General features: G+C 46.0%; 1 protein-coding gene across 4 annotated transcripts in view; it reads left to right on the top strand.

Annotated features, from left to right (window-relative positions):
- The window catches only part of LOC129856967 (rho guanine nucleotide exchange factor 1-like), a 44,883-nt gene that overhangs the window by 7,342 nt on the left and 21,068 nt on the right, over nucleotides 1-16,473 (top strand). For all 4 annotated transcript variants that reach the window (XM_055924778.1, XM_055924776.1, XM_055924779.1 and 1 more), the window contains exons 2-7: nucleotides 10,658-10,744; nucleotides 11,284-11,397; nucleotides 11,851-11,949; nucleotides 14,724-14,766; nucleotides 14,893-14,998; nucleotides 15,261-15,401. In XM_055924778.1, coding sequence (XP_055780753.1) covers nucleotides 10,694-10,744; nucleotides 11,284-11,397; nucleotides 11,851-11,949; nucleotides 14,724-14,766; nucleotides 14,893-14,998; nucleotides 15,261-15,401 — 554 coding nt within the window. In that variant the 5' untranslated portion in view covers nucleotides 10,658-10,693. The remainder of the gene's footprint in view (nucleotides 1-10,657; nucleotides 10,745-11,283; nucleotides 11,398-11,850; nucleotides 11,950-14,723; nucleotides 14,767-14,892; nucleotides 14,999-15,260; nucleotides 15,402-16,473) is intronic.

The raw sequence follows: 16,473 nt of genomic DNA, 5'->3' as shown, positions 1-16,473 counted from the left end.
TATCTTAGGTGCCTGGCCGTGTAAGTATTTGTAGGGTTAATCAGTACATTTGTTTACATATACCCTTATATTGAGTAATATACACTACCGTTCAAAAGTTTGGGGTCACTTAGAAATGTCCTTGTTTTTGAAATATTTTTTTTTTTGTTAATTAAAATAACATCTAATTGATCAGAAGTACAGTGTAGACATTGTTAATGTTGTAAATGACTATTGTAGCTCGAAACTGCTTTTACATTTTTTTATTATGGGCCTCGTACAGAGGCAACCATCACTCCTGTGTTCCAATGGCACGTTGTGTTAGGAAATCCAAGTTTATCATTTTAAAAGGCTAATTGATCATTAGAAAATGCCTTTGCAATTATGTCAGCACAGCTGAAAACTGTTGTTCTGATTAAAGAAGCAAGAAAACTGTTCTTCTTTAGACTAGTTGAGTATCTGGAGCATCAGCATTTGTGGGTTCGATTACAGGCTCAAAATGGCCAGAAACAAAGAACGTTCTTCTGAAACTCCTGTCTACTCTTGTTCTGAGAATTGAAGTCTATTCCATGCGAGAAATTGCCAAGAAACTGAAGATCTCGTACAACGCTGTGTGCTAATCCCTTCACAGAACAGCGCAAACTGGCTCTAACCAGAATAGAAAGAGGAGTGGGAGGCCCTGGTGCCAACTGAGCAAGAGGACAAGTACATTAGTGTCTAGTTTGAGAAACAGACGCCTCACAAGTCCTCAACTGGCAGTTTCATTAAATAGTACCCACAAAACACCAGTCTCAACGTCAACAGTGAAGAGGCGACTCCGGGGTGCTGGCCTTCTAGGCAGAGTTGCAAAGAAAAAGCCATATCTCAGACATTTGCCAATAAAAATAAAAGATTAAGATGGGAAAAAGAAAACAGACACTGGACAGAGGAACTCTTCCTAGAAGGCCAGCATCCCAGAGTCGCCTTTCCATCGTTGACGTTGCATTGTTGGGAAGGGCCCGTAAGTAAGCATTTCACTGTTAGTCTACACCTGTTGTTTGCGAAGCATGTGTCAAATAACATTTGATTTGATACGCATACCCCCCCCCCACACACATGATGGCAGTGAGCAGTACTAGGGTCTCACTGTGCTTCTCAGACCTTATCTCAGTTTTACCCACGTGACCTCGACTTTCTCTGTTTCTCAATCATCTTTCTTCGGTTGGTTTCGTTAATGTAATATTTGCCAACTTCCTCTTCTGAGTGACAGAGGTGATGAGCACAGGTCAAATAAAGAAAAGGGTGTCACTTAATCGGACCCCTGACCTTGTTCTCCTCTGCCATGATCCATCCTTCTTTCTAGCTTTCTTTCTCTTTTTTTGTGCCCCATTCCTCCTCTCTCTCCCCCCTCTTCTTCATCTCTCGTCTTCGATCTCTCGACGTGACTCTTGCAGACAGGTCAAACAGGAAATGGCTATGATCGCTTCCTGAGGAAATTACACCCACTTCCTGTCTGTGTGCCTCCTGCTACTCAGGCGCCTCTGGGGACACCCCCTCGGAGCCAGGCCAGGGCCTTAGGACCCCAGAGAAGCTCGGACTCATTCAGTGTAATGAAGCCTTGCCTGATGAGAAGGCCAGATAAAAAGAGCACAAACACAGCTAGCTTCCATTAGGGCTCTGCTCTATTTCAGGGCCATGCTGTCATAGTGGCACAGGGGACCAGACACAGGCTATTGTGCAGGACCAGGTGTTTGGGGTGAAGGGTGACCTAAGCTGACACAATGAATGGATGTTTGGTACTTAGAAATGCACCTACTCTATGTTTTCAGATGGGATGAAAGACTGGCTTCTATGATTGATATATACTGTAGAACCCTCGTTCTCTTTGTTGCTTTTATTTTTACAGTATTATATGACTCTCACCAGTCACATAAGGGCAGTGGTGTAAAGTACTTAAGTAAAAATACTTTAAAGTACTACGTAAGTAGTTTTTTGGAGGTATTTACTTTACTATTTAGATTTTTGCAACTTTTACTTCACCACATTCCTGAAGAAAATAATGTACTTTTCCCATACATTTTCCCTGACACCTAAAAGTACTCGCTACGTTTTGACAGGAAAATGGTCCAATACACACTTATCAAGAGAACATCCTTGTTTCCTGGTACTGCCTCTGATCTGGCGGATCAAATCAAATTTGATTTGTCACAAACGCATGATTAGCTGATGTTAATGCGAGTGTAGCGAAATGCTTGTGCTTCTAGTTTCGACAGTGCAGTAATATCTAACAAGTAATCTAACAATTTCACAACTACCTAATACACACAAATCTAAAGGGATGGAATAAATAAATGTACATATAAATATATGGATGAGCAATGGCTGTGCGGCATAGGCAAGATGCAGTAGATGGTATAGAATACAGTATTAACATATGAGATGAGTAATGTAGGATATGTAGACTTTTTTTTAAAAGTGGCATTATTTAAAGTGACTGGTGATACCTTTTATTAAATCCATGTATTCCATTTTTTAAGTGTCCAGAGATTTGAGTCTGTATGTAGGCAGCAGCCTCTCTGTGTTAGTGATGGCTGTTTAACAGTTTGATGGCCTTGAGTTAGAAGCTGTTTTTCAGTCTCTCGGTCCCAGCTTTGATGCACCTGTACCGACCTCGCCTTCTGGATGATAGCGGGGTGAACAGGCAGTGGCTCGGGTGGTTGTTGTCCTTGATAATCTTTTTGGCCTTGCTGTAGGTGTCCTGGAGGGCAGGTAGTTTGCCCCCGGTGATATGTTGTGCAGACCGCACCAGCCTCTGGAGAGCCTTGCAGTTGAGGGCGGAGCAGTTGCCATACCAGGCGGTGATGCAGCCTGACAGGATGCTCTCAATTGTGCATCTGTAAAAGTTTGTGACGGTTTTAGGTGACAAGCCACATTTCTTCAGCCTCCTGAGGTTGAAGAGGCGCTATCGCGCCTTCTTCACCACGCTGTCTGTGTGGGTGGACCATTTCAGTTTGTCCGTGATGTGTACGCCGAGGAACTTTCTACCTTCTACACTACTTTCCCGTTGATAGGGGGGTGCACAGGGGGACTGGACACATGCTTTGTTTGTAAATTATGTCTGAGTGTTGGAGCATGCCCCTGGCTATCTGTCAATAAAACATTTTTTTTTTTTAAATGAATAGAAGGAATTTGAAATGATTTTTACTTTTGATACTTAAGTATATTTTAAACCAAATACTTGTAGACTTTTAATCAAGTAGTATTTTACTGGGTGACTGACTTGTCATTTTCTGTTAAGGTATCTTTAATTTTACTCATGTTTGACAATTGAGTACTTTTTCCACCACTGCATAAGGGTCTGTCTAAGGCTTCATCCCTCTAAAGTGTTGTGCCAGTTGGCTCTGTTGACATTATTATAACTCCAGCGGTCTGTGATGCTCTAGTCTTACTGGCTATTGGCAGGCACCATACAACTAGATTGTGATCTGTGATGCTCTAGTCTTACTGGGTATTGGCAGACACCATACAACTAGATTGTGATCTGTGATGCTCGAGTCTTACTGGCTATTGGCAGGCACCATACAACTAGATTGTGATCTGTGATGCTCTAGTCTTACTGGGTATTGGCAGGCACCATACAACTAGATTGTGATCTGTGATGCTCTAGTCTTACTGGGTATTGGCAGGCACCATACAACTAGATTGTGATCTGTGATGCTCTAGTCTTACTGGGTATTGGCAGGCACCATACAACTAGATTGTGATCTGTGATGCTCTAGTCTTACTGGGTATTGGCAGGCACCATACAACTAGAATTTCTATGATCCTTCCTATTCTGATTCTGACTGGCTGACATAAACTGCTCTGACTGACAGTCACTGTAATGGGACTGTCATTGAAGAAGCTTGATTGACAGGTATCAGCCCCTCCCACTGTGGTATGGTCAGTGAAGAAGCTCACAGTGGGGTGAGGTCATCATTTGGCCCCTCAGTGTCCTGCGTTCTTGTTGGTTGTGTAAATGGTGACACGGTGGGTGTTTGTTTGCTCAAACGGTTACACAATGGGGATTGGGGTCTTGGTGCTAGAGCTGGTGTAACAGTGACTCAGTGGTAATTAATACAACTCTCTCACACTGACCTGCCTGGTGGAACTAAGAAATGCTGTAAAACAAAACATGTTGAATAACCATATAATATGAATGTGTTTCAAGTGAGATAGGAGTTGCAACAGGTGCTTTATAATACACACGTACAGAGGCACCTGCACCTGATAGCTATCAATAGACTGATGCCAGCTGACACCTATTGAGTTATAATAACATGCTGAGTTATTGTTGGAATGTGACGAGAGGGAAGAATGGAGAGAGAGGAGGTGGAGGGGAGCGTGGAAGGAGTAGCACAGCTGCCTCCTCAGGAGCTCCAGGGCTCTCCTACTCTTCTGGGCCACATCCCAAAAATGGCCTGAATCAACTTCCTCTCCTTGTCTCCTTTCCTCACCAAGTCACGTCCCAATAGTCTGTAATAGATTCTCACCCTTTCCTCACTGTCAGAACAGCCCATCCAGCCCTTTTCATGTGTCTCGACGAGAAGGGAAGGGGAAGAGACTGGTGTAGTCTGGTGCCATGCTGTGGAATGTTCAGTATGTCAGGAGAGGAGAGTAGAAGGGACCCTCTCAGATTTAAGCTATAGTACCCCAACACTGTCTGTAACAGCAGACTCCCCATGTTTGCACTGTAGTGGGGATACTACTTTGTGACAGCATTTCATAGTTCCACTAGGCACCAGGTACGTTCAGCCTCTGTGGTAGCCATGGTGATGTAACTGCACGGTTGGGTAAATGATGGGCTGCTGCAGCGGTGTTACTTTACATGCCCCCTCGTCCCCAGGCTAATTGCTCATAGCATTGGGCAGAAGTGTGTGGTGAACAAGATTACTCTGTGCAGCCAGGGCATTTGTTGATTCAGGCTACTAACAGTGATGGTTGTTATGTGTGGTGCTGAGGGGAAGGTGTGTGGGATTATTTCACCCTACTCTGTGCGTGTGTTTGTGCACATTTGTGCATTCCACTCCATTCCCTGGTTTACTTACTGGACTGGCCACCCCTCATAGCCTGCTTCCTCTCTAGGTTTTCTTTCTTCCTATGGAGTTTTTCCTAGCCACCGTGCTTCTACACCTGCATTGCACGGGGGTTGGGGTTTTAGGCTGGGTTTCTGTACAGCAGTTTGTGACTTCAGCTGATGTAAGAAGGGTTTTATAAATACATTTGATTGACTTACCTCTACACATGACCGTGAATGACCACATGTTCTCTCCTCCAAATTCATTTTTCCATCTCTCTCCTTCTTGACCTCTAAAACCTCTTTTGAACTCATACCAGCAACACCATTTCTCCTTACAAGACAATGTGCTATTTTAGTCTCTGTCACTTACCTAACCTCACTCTCAAACCCAACACACGTTTGCTACTGTCGTGCCTCACGTCATCTAGATACGCTGCACTCTTTATACACTGTACTCTTTCTACAATTTGTTTTTACACTTTCACAGGCCCACACCCACCCGCTCACATCCTCATTCACACACAGGCCTTTATAAGATCAGTAGTGATTTGACTCAGGGCTGGACGAGGGTGCTGCTGTGACTGTCAGGGTGTTCCCCGGTGGCTTCTAGGAGCCTGACTTACTATGGCCTGGAGGATGAATGCAGGGCGGGGGTCCACTCCTGGGATTTAAGGGCTATTGCACGGTAACTGGAATTATGCTGAGACTCTAATTCTTCACTTAAAAATGTATGCCAAACAAAAACAATTGATTTCAAAGTTTAACAAACCGTACAACTCTATGCACAAGGACTACTTTGAACAATTGACACAATAAAAAACAAAAACATTTATGCTTCCTGGGGAAAACTGTGCAGATACAAAGATCGGTAACATAATTACAGTAAAATCTCCCTCAGTTGTATTATTTTACCAAACTTTGTATCTGCACAGTTCTTCCTGTAAATGTGTTTTTGCACAATTTTATGTGGAAACTGTTAAAAGCAGTTCTTGTGCATTGAGTTGTACAGTTTGTTAAACTTTGAAATCAATAGTTTTTTGTTTGGTATACATTTTAAAGTGAAAAATCTGAGAGCTCTGTTTAATTCCCTTACCATGGACTTGCCCCTAACTCACGACTCCTAACTCACTACTGCTGGGGAAGAGCGGGACTCTGCAGAGGTTCTGGTCTACAAACAATTCCTAGCCCCTACCCATTCTGTGTTTGGAGATCTGAAGTTGTGTTGGGTATGTGTAAGCAAAATGTAATCTGGCTCTACTTTCGAAATGGGCTTAGGTTCTGAGCTTCTGCCAGATTTCTTAGACTACATCAATTCAAATCAGATTTAATGGTCACATACACATATTTATAAGATGTTATTGTGGGTGTAGCGTATTCCATTCCTACAGTCTACAGCTGAAGGTGTAACCTAGGGTCTAAGGGTAGAGTCCAAGAGATGGGGTTGGGGTTGTTCCTGGACAGGCCTAGCCGTCACTGACTGTCATGAGTTCTCCCTCAGGGCATTATTGGCTCAGGCTTAGTTAAACTTTGTTGAATGCTCAGCTGTAAACTGGGTTTTGGCAAGGCATGTCCAACTGTTTCCCTTGGGTTAAAATATTTACCCCTCTAACTCCCTCCAAGCTACGATCCCAAATCTAAATGTTTCAGAGGAGCCTGGAGGAAGAGGAATTTGTGATTTGCAGAAAGCACCTTGATTCTACTTAATTAGTCTAACACTCCGGGATTTTAATGGCACTAGATATTTAGCCATTCTCCAAAAATTGATTGGAGAATTCAAATTGGCCTGTTTATTTTCTTGCAGTCAATTGCATCAGTAATGCCCTGTCGTGATAAGCAAGCAAAGGCCCTAACCAGAGTTTACCCCCTCCCTAACCAGAGTTTACCCCCTCCCTAACCAGAGTTTACCCCCTCCCTAACCAGAGTTTACCCCCTCCCTAACCAGAGTTTACCCCCTCCCTAACCAGAGTTTACCCCCTCCCTAACCAGAGTTTACCCCCTCCCTAACCAGAGTTTACCCCCTCCCTAACCAGAGTTTACCCCCTCCCTAACCAGAGTTTACCCCCTCCCTAACCAGAGTTTACCCCCTCCCTAACCAGAGTTTACCCCCTCCCTAACCAGAGTTTACCCCCTCCCTAACCAGAGTTTACCCCCTCCCTAACCAGAGTTTACCCCCCTCCCTAACCAGAGTTTACCCCCCTCCCTAACCAGAGTTTACCCCCCTCCCAAACCAGAGTTTACCCCCCCCTCCCTAACCAGAGTTTACCCCCCCCTCCCTAACCAGAGTTTACCCCCCCTCCCTAACCAGAGTTTACCCCCCCTCCCTAACCAGAGTTTACCCCCCCCTCCCTAACCAGAGTTTACCCCCCCTCCCTAACCAGAGTTTACCCCCCCTCCCTAACCAGAGTTTACCCCCCCTCCCTAACCAGAGTTTACCCCCCCTCCCTAACCAGAGTTTACCCCCCCTCCCTCCCTAACCAGAGTTTACCCCCCCTCCCTCCCTAACCAGAGTTTACCCCCCCCCCCTCCCTAACCAGAGTTTACCCCCCCCCCTCCCTAACCAGAGTTTACCCCCCCCCTCCCTAACCAGAGTTTACCCCCCCCTCCCTAACCAGAGTTTACCCCCCCCCTCCCTAACCAGAGTTTACCCCCCCCTCCCTAACCAGAGTTTACCCCCCCCCCTCCCTAACCAGAGTTTACCCCCCCCCTCCCTAACCAGAGTTTACCCCCCCCCTCCCTAACCAGAGTTTACCCCCCCCCTCCCTAACCAGAGTTTACCCCCCCCCTCCCTAACCAGAGTTTACCCCCCCCCTCCCTAACCAGAGTTTACCCCCCCCCCTCCCTAACCAGAGTTTACCCCCCCCCTCCCTAACCAGAGTTTACCCCCCCCCCTCCCTAACCAGAGTTTACCCCCCCCCCTCCCTAACCAGAGTTTACCCCCCCCCTCCCTAACCAGAGTTTACCCCCCCCCTCCCTAACCAGAGTTTACCCCCCCCCTCCCTAACCAGAGTTTACCCCCCCCCTCCCTAACCAGAGTTTACCCCCCCTCCCCTCCCTAACCAGAGTTTACCCCCCCCCCTCCCTAACCAGAGTTTACCCCCCCCCTCCCTAACCAGAGTTTACCCCCCCCCTCCCTAACCAGAGTTTACCCCCCCCCCCCCTAACCAGAGTTTACCCCCCCCCTCCCTAACCAGAGTTTACCCCCCCCTCCCTAACCAGAGTTTAACCCCCCCTCCCTAACCAGAGTTTACCCCCCCCCCCTCCCTAACCAGAGTTTACCCCCCCCCTCCCTAACCAGAGTTTACACCCCCCCTCCCTAACCAGAGTTTACCCCCCCCCCTCCCTAACCAGAGTTTACCCCCCCCCCCTCCCTAACCAGAGTTTACCCCCCCCCCCTCCCTAACCAGAGTTTACCCCCCCCCCTCCCTAACCAGAGTTTACCCCCCCCCCCCTAACCAGAGTTTACCCCCCCCCCCTCCCTAACCAGAGTTTACCCCCCCCCTCCCTAACCAGAGTTTACCCCCCCCCTCCCTAACCAGAGTTTACCCCCTCCCCTCCCTAACCAGAGTTTACCCCCCCTCCCCTCCCTAACCAGAGTTTACCCCCCCCCCCCCTCCCTAACCAGAGTTTATCCCCCCCCCCTCCCTAACCAGAGTTTACCCCCCCCTCTCCCTAACCAGAGTTTACCCCCCCCCCCCTCTCCCTAACCAGAGTTTACCCCCCCCCCCCCCCCTCCCTAACCAGCGGGTATGTGTAAATAAAATTGGTTTAATTGTCACATACACAGGATAGGTGCCCCCCCCCCCCCCCCCCCCAGTATATATATTTTTTTTTAATTACCAAATACTCTATCCGAACACTCTAATCGCAGTAGACTCCCCCCAACTCCTTGCTTTGGACCTTGGCATATCTGAATCAAATCTGTTATTTTTCCTGCAATTTCAACAGCCAACAGCCAATTTCAAGCCACATTTCAAACCAGCTTCGTAGGTGCTATGGGTCTTGTGTCTGAACAGTCAAATCTGATTCATTTACCCTCAAGTGGTTTTTAGACTGTTATTTGGCATATCTTGACAGTTTGACAAAGAACATGTGGTAACTAACTAGCTTGTTAATTGTTTACAAATAAATTAAAGAATGTAATAGAAAGCTAACAGCTAACTAGCTAGTTAGTTGACTGCCAAAAAGGACTTGTTTTGAAAGCTGGACCGTCTTATCCTTTGAGGGCTTAAGTGTTCTTACACTATGATTTTGAACACTCAAAGCAACTGGGAAATGTCCATGGCAGGCATTGTTGTCACCTTGACTTGCTACATAACTTCTGAGTGATAGGAACCACGAGCACCACCACCAATCAGAGTACACCCACAGATAGAACAATGAGACAGATATTTCAGCAGATGTATAAATGTGAATCATCCACTTGGCGTTCCCACTCACTACCAAATATGGCAGTGAGAGGAAGCCCAGTGGCCGGCAGTGGAGAAGGTGGAATGAGATGGATTTAGGCTGACATTCTGCACATTTTCTCATTGATTAAACCTTTGATCTCAATAGAGTTTTCTGTTCCCAAAACTGTAATCTCTTGCAAACAGAGTGGACAAAGTTTTCTAGACTTTACCCTTTGCTAAAGTTTCCAAAAAATGGCATTGTTTAGAAGAAGTGAAAAGGTGAATTGAGTTATTGCACACACACACTTCAGAGTAGGCGTTCTGTAACGGAAATATGCAAATGTATGCTAGAACAAGCCAATAGGATCTTGCTAGCTTGTGCTTGGCTCTGCCCACCTCCTTGCTTGTTCTGCCCACTGTGACTCATTTGTTTCTATTTGAAACGACAGGCTGTGGTCTATCTTGGTTTAGTTATAAATATCTTTGCTACACCACTGCCACACACCAGTGGTTACTATGACAAATAGCTTGGCCATGTCAGCTAATGACTGCTGTCTGAACACACATCTGATTTGGTTGCTTGTGACTTGCTGTTTGGACAGTCAGTATTGTAAAATGGATTTGAGCATTAAGGCCTGCAGTGTGAACAAGGCTTTAGTAGTATGATTATGGGGTCCTATAGGCTAGGGGTCGGCAACCCTGTTCCTGGAGTGCTGCAGGTCTTGCAGGATTTTGTCCCAACTAGGCACCACACCTGAGCTCGTTGATCAGTTCAGTGATTGTCTAACATCAACACACCTGGTCTACCAGGTCAGTTAAACTAAAACAGGACCAGGGTTGCCTAACCCTGGGATAGCCTATATAATATTAATGTGCACCACAGTTTAAAAAATCCTTTAAAACTAGTTCTACTAGTTTGATGGTTGTAGCCATCAACTGTCCCATTAACAATCACCCATATTAACACACTGATTTAATTTCAAACTCCACATGTCTCTAGTATAGGCTACTGATTGTGATGAACCATATCAGAAAGCTGCCGGCGATAAGTGATTGGTATGGACGGTGTCCGTTAATTTTCGGTTTATTTACTCAATCATATTGTTTCTAGGGGGGAGCGTTTGGGGCTCAGTGGTCTAACTGTGTCTCTGTCTGTAGGGGGGAGCGTTTGGGGCTCAGTGGTCTAACTGTGTCTCTGTCTGTAGGGGGGAGCGTTTGGGGCTCAGTGCTCTAACTGTGTCTCTGTCTGTAGGGGGGAGCGTTTGGGGCTCAGTGGTCTAACCCAGCCATGAGCATCATCGGGGCCGAGGATGAGGACTTTGAGAATGATCTGGACCCCGTGAGTAACTAGCTGATGACAATGAACTGTAGTGAAATATAGACTGAATGATCATATCTGTTCTGACCTTTCTCTCTGTCCCTCTGTCCCTCTCACATACTCCATTCTCTACCCTTCTCCTCCACATTCCCTGTCTCTCTGTCCCTCTCACATACTCCATTCTCTACCCTTCTCCTCCTCATTCCCTGTCTATCTGTCCCTCTCACATACTCCATTCTCTACCCTTCTCCTCCTCATTCCCTGTCTATCTGTCCCTCTCACATACTCCATTCTCTACCCTTCTCCTCCTCATTCCCTGTCTATCTGTCCCTCTCACATACTCCATTCTCTACCCTTCTCCTCATTCCCTGTCTATCTAATCTGTCCCTCTCACATACTCCATTCTCTACCCATCATTCCCTGTCCACCAATGTCCTCTATCTAATCTGTCCTTCACTCTGTACTGTCTCCTTCTTCCCTCCTCTATTCCTCACCTCTCCCTCAATATATCTACTGTTTCTAATTCCCCCCCCCCCCCCCCCTCTCTCTGTCCATCCCAGACGGTGGATGACCACAGCAGTCACTTCACCAGTATAGAGCTAGTGAAGAGCCGGCCAACCCACCTGCTGGTCTTCCTTCAGCACGTCATCCTGCAGTTCGACTGCTCCTCCCTGGTGAGAACTACTGTGTGTGTGTGTGTGTGTGTGTGTGTGTGTGTATGGTGATGTATTGTCTGGTGTCGGTGTTTATGTCCATGTTAGTGTGTGATGAGTGTCTGTCTGCTCCATGTGTACCCCTGTTTCTGTGTATCTCCAGTGATATTAAGCATGCCTGTTTCTCCCTTTTATTCTGCATGCAGACACCGTGATCCACCCAGGTACTGTTACCCCTCCACAGCCCAGACAGCCTCCCTCTCCTCACCCCTGTCCCTGAAGCTAGCGATGCACCTGTATTTTAATAGACACCCGACTATCTGTCCTCCACATTGTCACAATGTGCTTTAGAAAGTCTGCATACGGCCGCGCAAATGACCTAATAGTGTTATAGAAAATGGTTTGTGTGTGTGGTACTTACATCTTTTAGCTCCCTTCCTAATTTTTATCTTTCTTGTTCTCTCTCCCTCCCAGTTGTGTTACCTCCATGCTGACCTCTTCAAGAACCTCAGTACCAAAGAGACCAAGAAGCAGTTTGTGGAGTTCTACAACAGCTTCCTGGACAAGAGCGCTGTAAGTGCAAGAAATACAGGGAGCTAAGAAGCCACTGTAGAGCCCAGAGCCAGAATGGCACGTCACTGTTCTGTACCGTACTTAGTACCTATTCTGTACCGTACTTCCTCTGGTTTCTTGGTACTGGCCGTTTGTCCAGCTGTACCCTCTGTACCTCTCTTCCTCTCGCCGTGTGTGTGTGTGTGTGTGTGTGTGTGTGTCTCCCTCTACTCAGTGTGTCACACTTTCTCACGCTGACAAACTACTTCCTGTTCAGGTCGTGGGAATGACCTTTGGGAAAAATAGCTTTTTCTATTGCTCTATTTCTGTTTTACACTCCCTCTCTATTCTAAAAGGATACGTTTAGTGAAAGTTCATTGGAACATTCAGAGGTAGAGAGAGACTCATGGAGTAGAAATTGTACTTTTGTTTTCAAATTTTCCTCTTGCCTGCATTTTGTTTTATTGGTATTCAAGTGACATCTGGTGGTGACTGTGGTGTACTGCATTGTTTGAGATTGCTATACTTTATTTATTTTATTTATTTCACCTTTATTTAACCAGGTAGGCTAGTTGAGAACAAGTTCTCATTTAAAACTGCGACCTGGCCAAAATAAAGCAAAGCAGTTCGACACATACAACAACACAGAGTTACACATGGAGTAAACAAACATACAATCAATAATACAGTAGAAAAATCTATATACAGCATGGGCAAATGAGGTAGGATAAGAGAGGTAAGGTAATAAATAGACTATGGTGGCAAAGTAATTACAATATAGCAGTTAAACACTGGAATGATAGGATGTGCAGAAGATGAATGTGCAAGTTGAGATATTGGGGTGCAAAGGAGCAAGATAAATACAATATGGGGATGAGGAAGATTGGATGGGCTATTTACAGATGAGCTATGTACAGGTGCAGTGATCTGTGAGCTGCTCTGACAGCTGGTGCTTTAAGCTAGCGAGGGAGGTAAGAGTCTCCAGCTTCAGAGATTTTTGCAGTTCGTTCCAGTCATTGGCAGTTTTTGGGGGGTGACCAGAGAGATATACCTGCTGGAGCGCGTGCTACGGGTGGGTGCTGCTATGGTGACCAGTGAGCTGAGATAAGGTGGGGCTTTACCTAGCAGAGACTTGTAGATGACCTGGAGCCAGTGGGTTTGGCGACGAGTATGAAGCGAGGGCTAGCCAACGAGATCATACAGGTCGCAGTGGTGGGTAGTATATGTGGCTTTCGTAAAAAAACGGATGGCACTGTGATAGACTGCATACAATTTGTTGAATAGAGTGTTGGAGCCTATTTTGTAAATGACATCGCCGAAGTCGAGGATCGGTAGGATGGTCAGTTTTACGAGGGTATGTTTGAAAGCATGAGTGAAGGATGCTTTGTTGCGAAATAGGAAGCCGATTCTAGATTTTATTTTGGATTGGAGATGTTTAATGTGAGTCTGGAAGGAGAGTTTACAGTCTAACCAGATACCTAGGTATTTGTAGTTGTCCACATATTCTAAGTCAGAACCATCCTGAGTAGTGATGCTGGACGGGTGGGCAGGTGTGGGCAGCGACCGGTTGAAGAGCATGCATTTAGTTTTACTTGCATTTAAGAGCAGTTGGAGGCCACAGAAGGAGAGTTGTATGGCATTGAAGCTCATCCAGAGGTTAGTTAACACAGTGTCCAACGAAGGGCTAGAGGGATACAGAATGGTGTCGTCTGCGTAGAGGTGAATCAAAGAATCACCAGCAGCGAGAGCGACATTGATGTATACAGATAAAAGAGTCGGCCCGAGAATGGAACACTGTGGCACCCCCATAGAGACTGCCAGAGGTCCGGACAACAGGCCCCCCCGATTTGACATACTGAACTCTATCGGAGAAGTAGTTGGTGAGTCTACCGAGGCAATCATTTGAGAAACCAAGGCTGTTGAGTCAACCAATAAGAATGTTGTGATTGACAGTCAAAAGCCTTAGCCAGGTCGATGAATACAGCTGGACAGTAATGTCTATTATCGATAGCGGCTATGATATCATTTAGGACCTTGAGTGTGGCTGAGGTGCACCCATGACCTGCTCTGAAACCAGATTGCATAGCGGAGAAGGTACGGTGAGATTCGAAATGGTCGGTAATCTGTTTGTTAACTTGGCTTTCAAAGACGGATTGCCGGGGTGTTAAGCATGTCCCAGTTTAGGTCACCTAACAGCACGAGCTCAGAAGATAGATGGGGGGCAATCAATTCACATATGGTGTCCAGGGCACAGCTGGAAGCAGAAGGTGGTCTATAACAAGCGACAAAGGTGAGAGACTTGTTTCTGGAAAGGTGAATTTTTAGAATTAGAAGCTTGAATTGTTTTGGTACAGACCTGGATAGTAAGACAGAACTCTGCAGGCTATCTCTGCAGTAGATTGCAACAACGCCACCTTTGGCAGTTCTATCTTGGCGGACAATGTTATAGTTAGGGATGGAAATTTCTGGGTTTTTGGTGGTTTTCCTAAGCCAGGATTCAGACACGGCTAAGACATCCGGTTTGGCAGAATGTGCTAAAGCAGTGAGTAAAGCAAACTTAGGGAGTAGGCTTCCAATGTTAACATGCATGAAACCAAGGCTTTTATGGTTACAGAAGTCAACAAATGAGAGCATCTGGGGAGTAGGAGTGGAGCTAGGCACTGCAGGTCCTGGATTAACCTCTACATCACCAGAGGAACAGAGGAGAACATACAAATGTTGTTGTAGAAGTCAGTGTGATGCATATTATCATTGTCAAATTTAAAATGTTCTCTCCTCTTCTTCAACCCACACAGATTCTCAGAGTGCAAATACCTCACAATGTATCGTTTGAGTTGGGTAAGCCCTCCTACGATCGTTCTCTTATCATTGTAGATAATGTAGCCGTCACACTGCTAATCCACCACTGGTCTACTCAGCATTATCTGGATAAAGCATGGTGTTTATGTAATCTCTCTGTCTCAGACCGTACCAGACCAGACCTGCTCAGTGAGGAGCAGCAGAGGAAGTTTGTCCAGGATGTCCAGTTGGCTCAGGCCCCAGAGGTGCTGCGACAGCTGGAAGACTTTAGGTGACACACCCACATCCATAGAACCAGCAGTGACCTCGTCAAAATCAGCCATATCTATGGAACCAGTGAAACAGCACCTATTGACTCATCAGTGATAACATTGGGTTAAAATAGTTTCTGCCCTAAACACAAACTCTCTTGTTGATCCCCATACATACGTGTGTACCAAGTAGCCCTCAGCGACAATGTCAGACTGATGACAGTTATACAGTGTGAGATGTAAATACTTAAAGGGATACTTCCTGTTGTGCCTCCCTCTCAGGCAGAAGAGGATGATGGGTATGACCCCTAACGCGGCAGAGCTGCTGGAGGTGGAGTCTCACTACCCCACTGATCGTATCCCCATGGAGATGAAGGAGAAGGCCGTGGCAGAGACCCTGCTGGACAAAATGTCTGAGATCCAGTGAGTAGACGGCTGGGGGGGATTATTGACTGTCATAATGCAGTACTACATAACGTATAGCTTTTATTTAACTTTATAGATAAAGGTACAGTCTAATTAACTAAGTTAAACCTCCCATGGCTTCGTTTGGGGGCAAGTTTCATTTGAATTCAAGTAAATGGCTGTGTAGTATCATCATGACATCACGGGCCTCTAGACATCACAGTTCCAGTCCCGCAGCGGACATTTCTAGAATATGGTGCAGAAATACACACATTGACACAACCAGTTCAACACACAGGAACCACTAGGGGGATAGATGGATGATTAAAGATATGGAGGAGAGAGAGTGATTTGGGGAGAAAAGAAAGAGGGACAACAGTGATTGGAACAGAGAGGGTGAAAGGGAGAAGGAGGAGAGGAAGCAGAGGGAGAAGGATAGACTCAGCAGTGCCACGTTGGCAGGAAGGCTGTCCCCTGGCATGTGGCCAACCGGAGGGAGGGGGAGGATGAAGAGGGGGAGGGAGGGAGAGTAGGGGCAGTGCAGTATTGTCCGTTCATCTACCTCAGACCCAGTGGCCAGACACAATGAATTAACACTGGAACGAGTGAGGAGGAGAGCAGGAGACAAGCTCTTTAAAAGAGAGAGGATGAAAGAGTGACTATAAGAGAGAGACCAACAAAGGGAAAGGGGATATGCCCATTGCATAAGTACCTTTTCTCTGGATACTAGTTTATTTTTTATTTTTTTTATTTTTACAGGGACAGTGCACATTAATCAACGTTTCAGTAAAAGTGCCGGTTTTAGCCAGCCGGCTAATTTTCAACCGCAGTCCCTGGGCAGGTTATTAAAAACAATTACAATATAGACAATCATTGAGCAGTGAGCACACGCAGAGCAACATAGGACAAGCAAAACATAGCATACATACAGAGCAACATAGGACAAGCAAGACGTAGCATACAGACAGAGCAACATAGAACAAGCAAGACGTAGCATACAGACAGAGCAACATAGAACAAGCAAGACGTAGCATACAGACAGAGCAACATAGAACAAGCAAGACGTAGCATACAGACAGAGCAACATAGA

The sequence above is a fragment of the Salvelinus fontinalis genome, chromosome 6, assembly GCF_029448725.1.
Source record: "Salvelinus fontinalis isolate EN_2023a chromosome 6, ASM2944872v1, whole genome shotgun sequence".
Classification (NCBI taxonomy): domain Eukaryota; kingdom Metazoa; phylum Chordata; class Actinopteri; order Salmoniformes; family Salmonidae; genus Salvelinus; species Salvelinus fontinalis.
This window is presented reverse-complemented; position numbering and strand designations above follow the sequence as displayed.